Below are 13,483 nucleotides of genomic sequence, written 5' to 3'. Positions count from 1 at the left end.
AATAAAATGACTGTTTTCAACATTGATAATAATCATAAATGTTTCTTGAGCAGCAAATCATATCAGAATGATTTCTGAAGGATCATGTGACACTGAAGACTGGAGTAGTGATGCTGAAAATTCAGCTTTGATCACAGGAATAAATTACACTTTACTATATATTCACATAGAAAACAGCTGATTTACATTGTAAAAATATTTCACATTTTTACTGTATTTTTGATTGAATAAATGGACTTCTTTCAAAAACAGAATTAAAAAAAAAAAATTCATTAAACATTACAAATTATTCCAAACTTTTGTCACGTAGTGCATGTATACGACAGACACAAATGCCAAAATGTGGTAAAATGAAGCACCTGTAGCACATGGTTCAGACGTGTCAATGATTATATCAATGCCAAAGCAAAAAAGCAAAAAGTAGATCTGAGTAAAACAAAAGCACCAAACTGCAGGAGTTTGTCACAACGGTCTGAATGATGCAGTATTAGAGCGACACCTTGTGGTGAAACTACTGCAGAAACACTTCAGTAAAGACAAGCGTTTTGTTCTTTTAAAATGTTTATTATCGTTAGGCTCGTGTTGGGACAATGGATATGAGTGATATTTCATCTTTTCCAGTGTACACCAGTTCATTACACATACAAACAGAAGCACACAGACGCACGTGTCAGTGTCCACATGCAGACATGCGTGTCCTCACACGTGTGTGTGTGTGTGTGCATCATATAGAGCAGACTTTCAATGATATCATGAACATAAATTAGCACAACGGTGGTTTTGTAAGGGTTTGTCGCAGATTCCCTGTGAACATCACAAAGCAAGAATCATTCGCTCCCACAATCTGTGCAAAACAGAACGGCTGTCGCTGTAATTATGCGCTAAAGTGTCACCTCAAACACACCGTTTCAGTCACAAGTGCCGCTGGTGTCTTCATCTTCCTGCTGAAATGTAATCCGAGGAGTCAAATACAGTCACATGATCACTTTTCTTTTCGTCTCTCAAACAAGCTCTGGAAAGCATGAATTCAAGCAAAAATGATTTAATCACCCGCACATCGTTCCAAACCCTTTTCTTCTGTGAAACACAAAAGGAGACGTTCAGCAGAATGTTCATGCAGCTCATCTCCGTTGAGTGAAAGCATCATAAAAGACTGCTCCGTGATCCACAGAAGGAAGTAAACGGTTTGCAATGACGTGCAGGTGAGTAAATGAAAACTATGGAAGCTTGTTTCCGCCATGAAATTAAAAAAATAAATTTTCTCTCACAATTCTGACTTTTTTTCTTTCTTTTTTTTTAAATTGTGATATAGTCAGAATTACGAGTTAAAAAAATTAGAATGTCAATTCTGATGTTTTTTTCCTCACAATTCTGACATTTTTCTCAGAATTGCGAGATTAAAAAGTCAGAATTGCATGATACAAACAATTATGAGATATAAAGACAGAATTGAGAGTTATAGTCAGAATTGCAAAGAAAAATGTCAATTCTGATGTTTTTTTCATCACAATTCTGACTTTTTTTCTCAGTTTATATCACACAATCCTGACTTTATAACTATAAATCTATGAAATAAAATATAAATGCACAATTGCATGTTATAAAGTCAGATTTGTGCAATTCTGACTTTATATCATGCAGTTCTGACTTTATAACTCGCAATTAACTTTTTATTTATTTAAAAAAATATATTTATTTATTTATTTTTTATTAAGTGGCGGAAACACGGTTCCATTGCATTTCTGAGAGAAGTATTCCTATAACTCAGCACTTTCATTTGTGTCATTGCACATGAGATTCAGCACTTCCTCCCAGCTCTGTAAATATAATAACGTTCAGTCAATGGCACCAGATTCTGTGGAAGCTTGTTTCTGCCACAAGATTAAAAAAATCAAAAACGGTAAGAGGGAATTTTTATCTCACAATTCTGACTTTTTCTTGCAACCGCAATTCTGACTTCTTTTTTTTATATAGATAATTATGACATTTTTTCCTGCAATTCTGAGGGATATAAAGGCAGAATTGTGAGAAAATCGCAATTCCTTTTATTTATTTTTATTCCGTGGCGGAAACAAGCTTCCATGAGATTCACTAGATGCTACTGTGTGTTTGATTGTATAATTTGTTAGTAAAAAAATACAATTTTACAAAAATGAAAGACAAAAGAGAAAGCGCAAAAGGCAAAACGAGTGTCTCTTGGTAGTTGGCAGATCAGCACATGTTTGGTCCACCGTTGGTCTGTGACGACCGTCAATAACAAGAGCAAGAAAACACGGGATGCAGCTCACGATGTTCTCCGACTTCTGCATATACGCTGTCCTGATTGGCCACAATTACACTCACGTTTGGCCTTATTGGTTTGATTCCACAGATGTGTGAAACGTGGACGATGACAAAGATGAATGAAGAACAGAAAGCATTTCATTCTCCATTTTAAAATTCTTGTGGCAGATCTTCTGGGGAAAAAAAAAAAAAAAGACAAAGACGAGTGCGATGCCACTTGAATCCAATCCTGCTAAAACATCCGAGTTCGTATGCCAGAGTCCTCCCGAAGTTCAGACGGGCTCATCATTAGTAAACCTCTAGATATATCTCTCATTACTAGTCTCTGATGGGTTGTATGTTAAGTTGGCTCTTGTCAGTTCAGTGGCGTTTTGTCGATTGGCTCTCTAAGAGTGTGTGTGTGTGTGTGTGTGTGTGTGTGCTTCAGTCCAGTCCATTAGCAGCATTTCTTCTTGCGTTTGCTGCTCTTACTCAGTTTGATGACTTCGCTCTGCTGCTGCTGCTGCTGTTTGGCCACAGACTCTTTCCGGGCCTTCAGGACGAGCTCTGTGATGCAGTTGAACATCTGAAGACAGACCGAACAACACGTCAGTGAGACACACAAAACAACACATTTCTGAACATTAGATGTTTTCTAAAAATTATATGATCACATTAAAGGTTTTGTTTGTTGACAATATTCACATGGATTTAGAGATATTTAATCTAACTCTATTTGAAAACTTACATCCTCCACGTTGATGTTCTCCTTGGCGCTGGTCTCAAACAGTCGGATGCCCATCTGCTCAGCAAACTTCTGCGCGTCATTGGTCTCCACCACTTTAGAGGCGGGGTCGTCATTCTTATTACCCACTGAGTTCAGAACAGATGGAAATGATGAACGATACAATCAAATATAACAACAGTTCCATCTTAAAGGTGCAGTAAGAGATTTCTGAGGAATGAAGAGAGAGAATGTGAGCCAATCAGCAGTAGGGGGCGTGTCCACTCATGATGGGGAGGAGAGTGAGCCAATCAGCAGTAGGGGGCGTGTCTAGTCATGATGAGGGAGAAGAGAGTGAGCTAATCAGCAGCAGGGGGCGTGTCCACTCATGATGGGGGAGGAGAGTGAGCCAATCAGCAGCAGGGGGCGTGTCCACTCATGATGGGGGAGGAGAGAGTGAGCAAGAGGGAGATTTGAAGAAAGACTGTAGAAAGAGAGATGGCTGAGAGACATTACAAAAGAGAAAAGCTCAGAGGAAAATCAGAAGGGTTTTGATCAGGCAAAAGCTTTAGGACCTGCATTAATATTAGAAAAGCTTTCCAGCGCTGAGAGACCGAAGCAGGAAGGCCTGAAAACAGATGCTGGGGTTGCATTTGTTTGTATATACTGTATGTTCATTTTTTCTTCTTTCTTGTTGCTCATTCGTCATTTTCTTCATGAAGCATTATTTCACTTCACTTCAGCTATGATAAGGACACATCCACTCTTGCGTTGTTTGTGCATTTGGGGGCGGAGCAATGAAGGGAGGGGCGTATCTGTTTGGCTTTATTTCAAATATCAGCGGTGTTTCTCAGAAATCGCTTACTGCTCCTTTAATTATGAGCAAAGTAACTAAACATTGATCATCAAGAGTTCATACCATGTTAAAAGGCTGAATCTGATCAAATATCATCAAGAAATGTCAAATTCTTATTTCATCTTCAAAATATGAAAAAAATAAAGAAAAAGATTAAAGATAAGAAAGAAAGTCTTTTTAGGACCATTATTTTTAATACAAGATTTTTTGTATTGAATAATTAAGTCAATTAAACACATTTTCTCCTAAAAATATCATTACTGTTATGATAGGGGAAAATAAGTATAAATATATAAGAAATAATAATATAAAAAATAGCGGCATTACAGTAATGAGAATTTGAAGGGAAAATAACCATCATTTTCTTCATTGGCGAATGAGATTAATCTTACCGATTGTGAATACATAAAACTATTCCACATATATAAAACAAAAGAAATAGCATCAAATTAATAGCATTATAATTACATATGCATAACTTTAAAAATTGTGTACACACTTTTTCGAGCACATATTAAGAAATACATGGAACATTAATACTGGACCATGTAAAGCTGAACAAACATCTTAAACAACTAAAATACTTCAACTTATAAATCTTAAAGGGAAAAGTATTTCTGTCCATTTATCAACTATTGCAACTCTTTTTTGCACTAACAGGACCAGGAAATTTCTCTATGAATTTCATCCAAAAAAAGCAACAATATATTTACCTAATATTCGACAAACGTCGTCACAGTTTTGATTGATTTCATGAAGCCAACGCTTGACGTTTACAAACGACTCTGCGCTGGTGACGTCATAAACCACTATAACGCCGTGTGTGCCTCTGTAATACCTGAAAGAGATCACATGACACAAACAAACACAGTATGAAGTCTCACTGATAAAAACTACATTTATACATTTAAAGTCACCATGAAATCAAAATGGACACTTATTTTTTATGCAATATTTCAGTTTTATTCTAAATGATTTATTGGTGCACATCACTGTTTTAAATTCATAATCTTGAATCAGCATCTCTTCTCTGATGAAGAGGGCGGGGCAACCTGTCACTCACATGAGATCCACCAGTAGCAAACCACAACCATCCAATCAATTCCCCCCAGATGAAATCAAGCCCCGCCCTATATTTGCTCTTGTTTGAGAAGCGTTTCACTCGGATATACGACACAATAGAGAAGAAAAGACCAGCTCAACCTCTGTTTCATGTGACTTTAAAACATGGATAAGAAAACCTGTATTATTCAACACACCCACCGTCCCTTTAAAGCTTTCCCAAACTGGGCTTCCTAATATTTTATTTATTTACCTGCCTGTCATGTGACCATTAACCGACATCATGCATGCAAATCTGTTGTTAAATTATTGAAATATTAACTTCAGATCTCAGGAGGAGTAAATATTTAAGCTCATAAGGGTAAAAAAGACAAAAAAGATTTTAAATGCCAGCTTTAACAGATTAAACAACCAGATTCAGAAGCAGAAGCAGGCCTGGAACGCACGGCATTCACAAACTACATATTCAGTGTTGATTAAGTTTCAGATAATCTGATCATGCTCTCAGCTACCAATAAAAGTCGAGCACGCAGTTCGCCATGTTTAAATCCTAAAAACAGCTCTGAAAATGTGAACCGTCTGCCTGTTTGAAATGAGAGACAAGGAATCGATTTTGAATGACTCTTTCACTTCCTGTGGCTGACATCACTGACAGGAAGTGGTATCTTCTCACGAGACACACATCATCACTTCCCATGTCAAAACATTTATTTGACACTCACAGGACAGACAGACAGAGAGAGAATCATGTTCTGCGTCATGTTTCGAGGGAGTCAGCTGTGTGAGCTCTTTCCCATAAGCCCTAACAGAGGTTGTTTCTGAGCTCAAATTCACTTATTCTAATAGGAGACCGTATCACTGCGCTCAACATACCAGCCAACACCATCAACAGCGGTCTTTGTGAAGCTCAGAACACACGGGGGAATATAGAAAACACACATAAGTGGTCAGAGAGCCTGAACACCACAGCAAAGATGAATGAAAACACAGCTTGTGTTCGGACTGGGCGATAAATGATATCATATCGAGATTTTACATTGATAACAATAAGCTTGGATGTTTCTTACTCAATATGGATTAATCTAACTGCAGAAATAAATGTGACAACTGCCAGTCAATGCATGTTGCTATCTGTGTGAATGAACGAACTGTGCAATTTCGTCTGATACACAAACTCACACACATCATGTGACACTCACAGTGTTTTCAGCATCTGCCGTCTCAATATATGAGGACATGAACTTCATCTCCAGAGCTGCTCTGAGTCACTTGACAAGCTTTATTTGAGAACAAACTACTATCAAACACACATTGAAACTAAAAGATCTTCATGACAAACTGTCAAATTAAAAGCTCGGATTAACTTGAAGAAATTATGACAGAAATTAGGGTAAAAAATATTGATTTCTCGATTTTTCTCGATTCTCTTTTTTACGATTCCTAAAAAATCCCAAGAATCGATTAGTCTCGTCTGTTTTCAGTTGATGAATGAGCAGAATATGTAGCTCCTCCCATCCAATAAATCACAATAATCTTTGTGCTTTTGATATAAAGCAAAGTCTCAGATTTCAAATGACGTCCATCTTATTGTGAGATTCAGAAAATAAGTACCGTTTTGGCGCTGTTTAATGTGGCGTGACGGATCGCTTTAGCGCCTCAGTTAAAGAGAAGCATGTGATCATCCTCTCCTCCGCTTTAATACCAGTTACAGCGAAATAAACATGAACATCTGAAGGTATGTTAAAATATACAGTACAACTTACTGAAATCCGTATCATGTCTCGTGTAATCGCTCAATCAGTGCTTCAACCTCAATAAAACAGCTTCAATGTCACATGACCTCACATTTACCTCAGAAAAACATATTCAGTGACCATAAACTCATTAGTCAGCTAGAAAAGTGCTCTAGAAAGATAAAAATAGCGATGCACCGTTACATATTCATTATAATGTTCTTCAATATTTAATGAATGTTTGAATAAATCAGCCGCGATCTAAATGTTTATATTAAAAAAACTGAATTGGAGTAGAAATATGATTATGTAATTCTAAACTTTATTTATAATAAAAACATCATTGAGTGTAATAATACTACAATCCAAAGTAATCGATATCGAATTGAAAGCATGTGAATAGTAATCGAATCGAATTGTGAAAATTGTCGATACCCAGTCCTAACAGAAATACATCACTACTGTGTACTAAAATGTACTTCTCAGAGTAATATTATTATTATTATTATTATTATTTCTAACGAATATCATCCTCATGTTTTAAATTTAATCAGTTCTGTTGTGCAGCATCTTATTTGACAAAATATTTGTTGTAAATTCTTTTGTTATTACATTTTAAAATCTTAATTAAATTGTTAAAGTTTATATAAATTTGAATGAAATCATACAACACAGAATCCCCAAAAAATGAAATGGAAAACACAGAATTTAGGGGAAAATAAAATGGATTTCACGAGGCCCTAAATGAACAAACAAGTTTACATGTTTACATTCATTCTCAAGGTCTAACAAATGCGGAACGCATTTCCTTCCCCTTTAACGGTATATGAATATCTTGATATAGACATTGTATGATAAGGACAAAAATATCATAACATTTTCGGCCATATTGCCCAGCATCGTATTGACACGGATTTCACGATTCAGTTTGATTCTGATTCACAAGCTCATTTGATTCGATTTATCTTGATTCATTTGGAAATATTTCAGGTCAGTTTTTACTTAAAGGAAAAAATTCTTAACTAATGCTGTAAAGTATACAATAAACCTGCCACATATAACATTAAAGGATTAAATTAACAGAGCACAAAACTATTAAACTGAATTACTATTTGTTATCAGATTTGATAATACTCGAAAATAATTTACTGTGATAAAACTGACAATTCAAAAGCTAAGACTTAATTTTTAATTAAAAAAAAAAAAAAATAATCGAATAATTGGATAGTAGGTGTGCTACAAATATTATTTATTGACATTTTATTCATACATCAACTGAAAAAAGGCATAGACTAAAAGATTTGGTGATTTATCAGTCAACATTGAGACTGTACAAATCAATATATTTGCATCTCCTTTTGTCTTCCTCAAAAGAAATGGTGTGAAACAACATGAGGGTTTTAATTTATAAGCATTTAATTTAAACATTTAATTGATTTACTCTTTAAAAACAGCACTAATGCACTTCTAAGAACGAAAATGCTACAGTTCGTTTTCTAATTCAGTTCTTGTCGCTCTAAATAGATGAACGTGTCTTTGAAAGCATGAAGTCAGTCATGCTCCATCAGTATATTGAAACTGAATGTATTAAGTATCAAAAGGAAGGCTGCGGTTTCCACTGACTGAAAGAGGAAACAAGACATTTTAAAACCTGCTGCGTCTCCATGCTGCGCCGCTCAATGAACATTCAGATTTTACTCTAAAAATATTACTTTTAGCACTGGAACACAGCTAATTTTAAGACGCATTTCCTCAATGGTATTCTAAGAATCAGTTAGTGCGACAGTGCAGCTGAAATACCAGGAAACAAACAGCTGGATCTCTATTCATCAGAACAACCAGCTCAAACCTGCCACGAAAATGCGGGCCGAACAACGAGCTGACCTGGAGCATTTGTATATGAGTAAACAAAGACACAAACTGAACTGAGCGTTGATCATGACAAACCAGAGTAGAAACAGGTCGAGGTAGTGATGAACACTGCATTTTCCTGATTAAAATTGTGATTTATAATGCAATAAAAACATGATTCCAGGTTTGTAGGGGCCATTGTTTTGTGATTATATATCAATATAGCTATAAAATAATACAAATAAAATTATAATAAAAAAAATTATATTAAAATTACTAAAAATCAATACGAACTATTACTATTAGAGATGCACGATAATACATTTCTCCACCGATAGCGATTATTCAGAGTAATATCTGCCGATACCGATAGTGCCTTTTATACCTTCTTTTAAATTAATGATAACTTCATTAGAATTAATAATTAATCTTTACATTTTTAATATATTTTGAAAGAAATGCAAACTTTATTCTCTTCATTATCAGTTATAAACAAACACATTACTCAAATTAAAAAACACACATTAAATTCTGAAGATTAAATTAATATTTCTTAACTTTCTAAATGTTATTAATTCATATAATTACTATTAATATTGAACATAAAACTGATTTCTTAGCATTTTCTTTACACAAAGCACAAATTCAGTGCATTTTCCTGCCCTCTTTTGATTGACGGGAAATATCGGCTGCTTTTAAACTATCGACCGATAGTGTGAAAATTTGCTTTTATCTGCCGATACCGATTATAGGCCGATATATCGGTGTCAAATGTTAAAGTGTCTAATTTGTTGATCAGAGCTTTTCATTATGAGTTTGTGAAGACGTTTGCTGCATGTTTTGCTCTCAAACGCATGATATAAACTCAGTTCAGATGCAGATGAAGTTCATGTGGAGCAAAATTTGCCTGTGAATCGAGACACTGAAAATACTGTGAATGAACACAGCGCTTCACTCTCAAACACAAGTTCGCAGCATTTGATAATCGCACTAAGCCATATTTATTTGCATAAGTGTATGATTTGGAACGATCTACATGATCCATATGCAATGCATCAAATGATGTTTCATCAGGACACATGTGATGCTGTTCTCAAATCAGTCAGAAAGAAATGCGACACTCACGTGGAGGTGATGGTCCGGAATCTCTCCTGTCCCGCCGTATCCCAAATCTGCAACTTGACTTTCTCCCCGTTTATTTCCACCGTGCGAATCTTGAAGTCCACACCGATCGTGGTGATGTAGCTACCTGCAATAACACATATAATCAGCATAAAAATCACAAAATGCTCCAGGAAAACTGCAAATCTGCTGATATTATTATCATAAATAATACATGTAGAGGATCTGCATGCATCTCAATGAGGCTAATTTTTCAAATTTGTAACCTTTATTACAGTAATCAACATTGAATTATGGTGCAACTACGGGCAAGATTGTAGAAGACTGCACAACAGATGTCTATGTGAGCGTGTTTGTAATCAGTTTAAGTGATAGTGCTGTGTCTTCTATATCTATAAACCCTTTATACTTCGTTCTTTCACTGTTAATGTTTATTAAAAGCACATGTGACGTGTTGATCCTACCCGAAAATGTGTTATCAGCAAATCTCAGCAGTAAACTGCTTTTGCCAACACCTGTGGAAAGACAGAAAAACCATTAAAACTTCACAATAATGCTTTTATAAAGTCATTCTCCATTATGCATGAACAGACAGATATAGATGCCAACATCTCAACATGAAGTACACTTATTTCTCCTCATAAATTAAATTGTTAACATATATAACCCAACATTTGATGCATTTAGTCTTTTTATACAGCCATTCTATCACAGACATTTATCAACATATTCATATTTCACTTTATTAGATAATAAAAATGAATTTCAGAACACACCCAGACTCTAAACTCTAATAACAGGCCTATTATATCACTTAAACCAGGAACTACATCACTATAAACCGCGTCAAATGTCATTTACAAGCTGTCAAACTACTCAACTCCTGCATTTCGTTCAGAAATCTCAGCTGAAGTCGTTCTAGTACATGTAAATATCGTTGTGAGAGACCCGAGGCCTGTTTCCCGTCTCGCATCCTCGGTGTTTCCTTACCGCTGTCCCCGATGATGAGCAGCTTGAAGAGGTAATCATAGTCCCGCGCCATGGTCCCCGCTCCGCTCCGCTCGATCCCCCGCACACAGAGGCTGTCCAGGAACCAGAACCCTCCTGCTCCTCCTCTCCCGGCGGAGAGGCAGCCGTATATGAGCTTTAACGGCTCCCCGGGTTTATTTTGAGCGGTTTGTGGGGCACCGGAGACTCACTCACACCCATCCACACTCACCGCGGATCTGTGCCGCTCAAACTAACTAACCCCGCCCACCAGAACTCAATGATGGTGACGCAGGCGCACAAACACAGCGGTAGTGCGGCGGATCCTCCAGCAGGGGGAGTTAAAGAGGCGTCCTATCGTTTCAGATAAAAAATACATTTGTTTATTTACTGGGATAATATTGAGGTGATATTTTCTTTCTTTCTTTCTTTCTTTCTTTCTTTCTTTCTTTCTTTCTTTCTTTCTTTCTTTCTTTCTTTCTTTCTTTCTTTCTTTCTTTCTTTCTTTCTTTCTATCTATAGTATCTATAGTACAGGCTATCTATCTATCTATTACAGGGTCAGTGAGCACAGTCTAGCCATCGAGACCGGCAGACACAGAAAGAGCTGGTTACCCAGAGAGCAAAGGGTATGTGTTCACTGCAGGATCGAGACAGAGATGCACTTCCTCCTTCACTGTCAAAAATACATATCAATTAGAGATCTCTACTTCACAAAATTCAGTAACGTAATAAAGAACTTTACAGCCATGAGTGAAGTAGAACAACTAAAGATAATATTAGGAAAGGGACCGACAGCAGCACTGGCTGCGAGATACGTGTGAATATCTGTCTATCTATCTATCTATCTATCATAGCAACCACCCAGATCACCCAAGCAACCACCTTGAACACCATGGCAACAGTACAGCAACCAAACAGAGCACCCTAGCAACCGCATAGCAACACCGTAGCAACCACCCTGAGTACCCTAGCAACTGCATTGCAACACCTTAGCAACCACCCTGAGTACCCTAGCAACTGCATTGCAACACCTTAGCAACCACCCTGAGTACCCTTTAGCTTCACCCTGAGCTTTCCTGTAGCTCAGAGGTTAGAGCATGGCACTAGCAATGCCAAGGTCATGGGTTCAATCCCAGGGATTGCACATACAAATGTATAGTATAATGCAATGTAAGTCGCTTTGGATAAAAGCGTCTGCCAAATGCATAAATGTAAATGTAAATGTACCCTAGCAACCGCATACCTACACCTTAGCAACCACCCCAAGTACCCTAGCAACACCTTAGCAACAACCTAGCAACCACCCTGAATACCTTAGCAACCACATAGAAACACCCTAGCAACCACCCCGAGTACCGTAGCAACTGCGTAGCAACACCTTAGCAATCACCCTGAGTACCCTAACAACCGCATAGCTACACCTTAGCAACCACCCCAAGTACCCTAGCAAATGCATATCAACAACTTAGCAACCACCCTGAGTACCCTAGCAATCGCATAGCTACACCTTAGCAACCACCACAAGTACCCTAGCAAATGCATATCAACAACTTAGCAACCACCCTGAGTACCCTAGCAATCGCATAGCTACACCTTAGCAACCACCACAAGTACCCTAGCAACACCCTAGCAACCACCCAAATACCTTAGCAACCACCCGAGTACCCTAGCAACTGCATAGCAACACCTTAGCAACCACCCCGAGTACCCTAGCAACATCTATCTATCTATCTTTTAAACTACTAAACTAAAACTTTCAAACTTTTTAAACTACTTCAAACTTTCTGGCTAGGCTTTTTCAAGCCAATTTAAAGTTGGTCTACAAACGTTTTTATCTAGTTATTTACTGGGATAATATTGAGGTAAATGTTTATGAAATGCGGATTGTGTTTAAGGATAATTGTTAATAAAAATAATTCCTCCACTATTCAGCATTAAAGATGAGCTGATATGTGTTGCACAGCATACTGATAAACAACCACAAAGATTTGCATCACGTACCTGAGAAGGTGGACAATATTCAAATGCATGAAGGTTTGAAAGAACAAAACAACCACAGTATATAATGATATTATATAAACTCTCAGATGTGGAATAATATCATTATATACTGTGGTTGTTTTGTTCTTTCAAACCTTCATGCATTTGAATGTTGTCCACCTTCTCAGGTACATGACATATATTCACAGATATTTAGAGTTATGCTAGTATGTGTGCAAATGTTGATCATATGGGCGTAGAAAAATGACTCTTGCAGGCGTTTTGAAATCCCCTGGTGTTTCCAGGAAACATCCATGTTTTAGTTGATAGTTTTGCCTAAAACTACAGATAGTGAGACTCGATCTTAACTTAACGATGGCCTGATGGGTCACAGACACATAATTGTTACAGAAGTCATTTTGTGTCCACCCAGATTGATCTGATTATCACCAGAGAAACTTCATGCATTTACCCATGAGAGAAAAGCACTGAGTCTATCATGTCCTTCATCTTCTGTAGCTCATCCTGTGATGCTGAGCGGCTCATTTTATTCAAACACTGAACAGGATCTGTTAGACCCCCAAATATGATCATACTGCTGCTATATATTGAATAAAGACCTGATTAATACTGTGAAAAATACAAAATATTTAGTTATTATATTAAATCATTGCACTTTTTCTAATCACTGTAGTACTGTATTTTATTCATTTATTTATTTTAATACAATTATTTTAATAATGTGTATTCATTTATTATTTATTTTAAAAACATTTTTTATTTTAATACATTATTTATTTACTTAGTTTGATCTTATTTTTATTTTTTTACACTGCTTTTCTATTTATTTTAAATCAAATTTTATTTATTTAGTTTGATTTAAATAAATACATTTGATACCAAA

At 36.5% G+C, this 13,483-nt stretch overlaps 1 protein-coding gene across 1 annotated transcript; it reads right to left on the bottom strand.

The window, feature by feature from the left end:
- Nucleotides 1-525: 525 nt before the first annotated feature.
- Nucleotides 526-11,806, bottom strand: rab35a (RAB35, member RAS oncogene family a). Its single transcript, XM_067407592.1, has 6 exons — nt 10,601-11,806; nt 10,075-10,125; nt 9,614-9,737; nt 4,556-4,680; nt 3,011-3,135; nt 526-2,848 (listed from the first exon to the last, which is right to left on the bottom strand). Exons 1-6 carry the CDS (start codon nt 10,650-10,652, stop codon nt 2,720-2,722), a joined length of 606 nt encoding a protein of 201 aa, XP_067263693.1. The 5' UTR covers nt 10,653-11,806; the 3' UTR covers nt 526-2,719.
- Between the last annotated feature and the right edge of the window lie 1,677 nt (nt 11,807-13,483).

The sequence above is a fragment of the Chanodichthys erythropterus genome, chromosome 13 (assembly GCF_024489055.1).
Source record: "Chanodichthys erythropterus isolate Z2021 chromosome 13, ASM2448905v1, whole genome shotgun sequence".
Classification (NCBI taxonomy): Eukaryota; Metazoa; Chordata; class Actinopteri; order Cypriniformes; family Xenocyprididae; genus Chanodichthys; species Chanodichthys erythropterus.
This window is presented reverse-complemented; position numbering and strand designations above follow the sequence as displayed.

Excerpts from the sequence above, each read along its gene's own strand:
- rab35a (XM_067407592.1), bottom strand. The coding sequence starts at position 10,652 with ATGGCGCGGGACTATGATTACCTCTTCAAGCTGCTCATCATCGGGGAC. Across the intron at positions 4,681-9,613 it reads TTCCGGACCATCACCTCCAC|GTATTACAGAGGCACACACG; the intron begins GTGAGTGTCGCA and ends GATCTCTTTCAG. Across the intron at positions 3,136-4,555 it reads CGACGTTTGTCGAATATTAG|TGGGTAATAAGAATGACGAC; the intron begins GTAAATATATTG and ends TTCTGAACTCAG.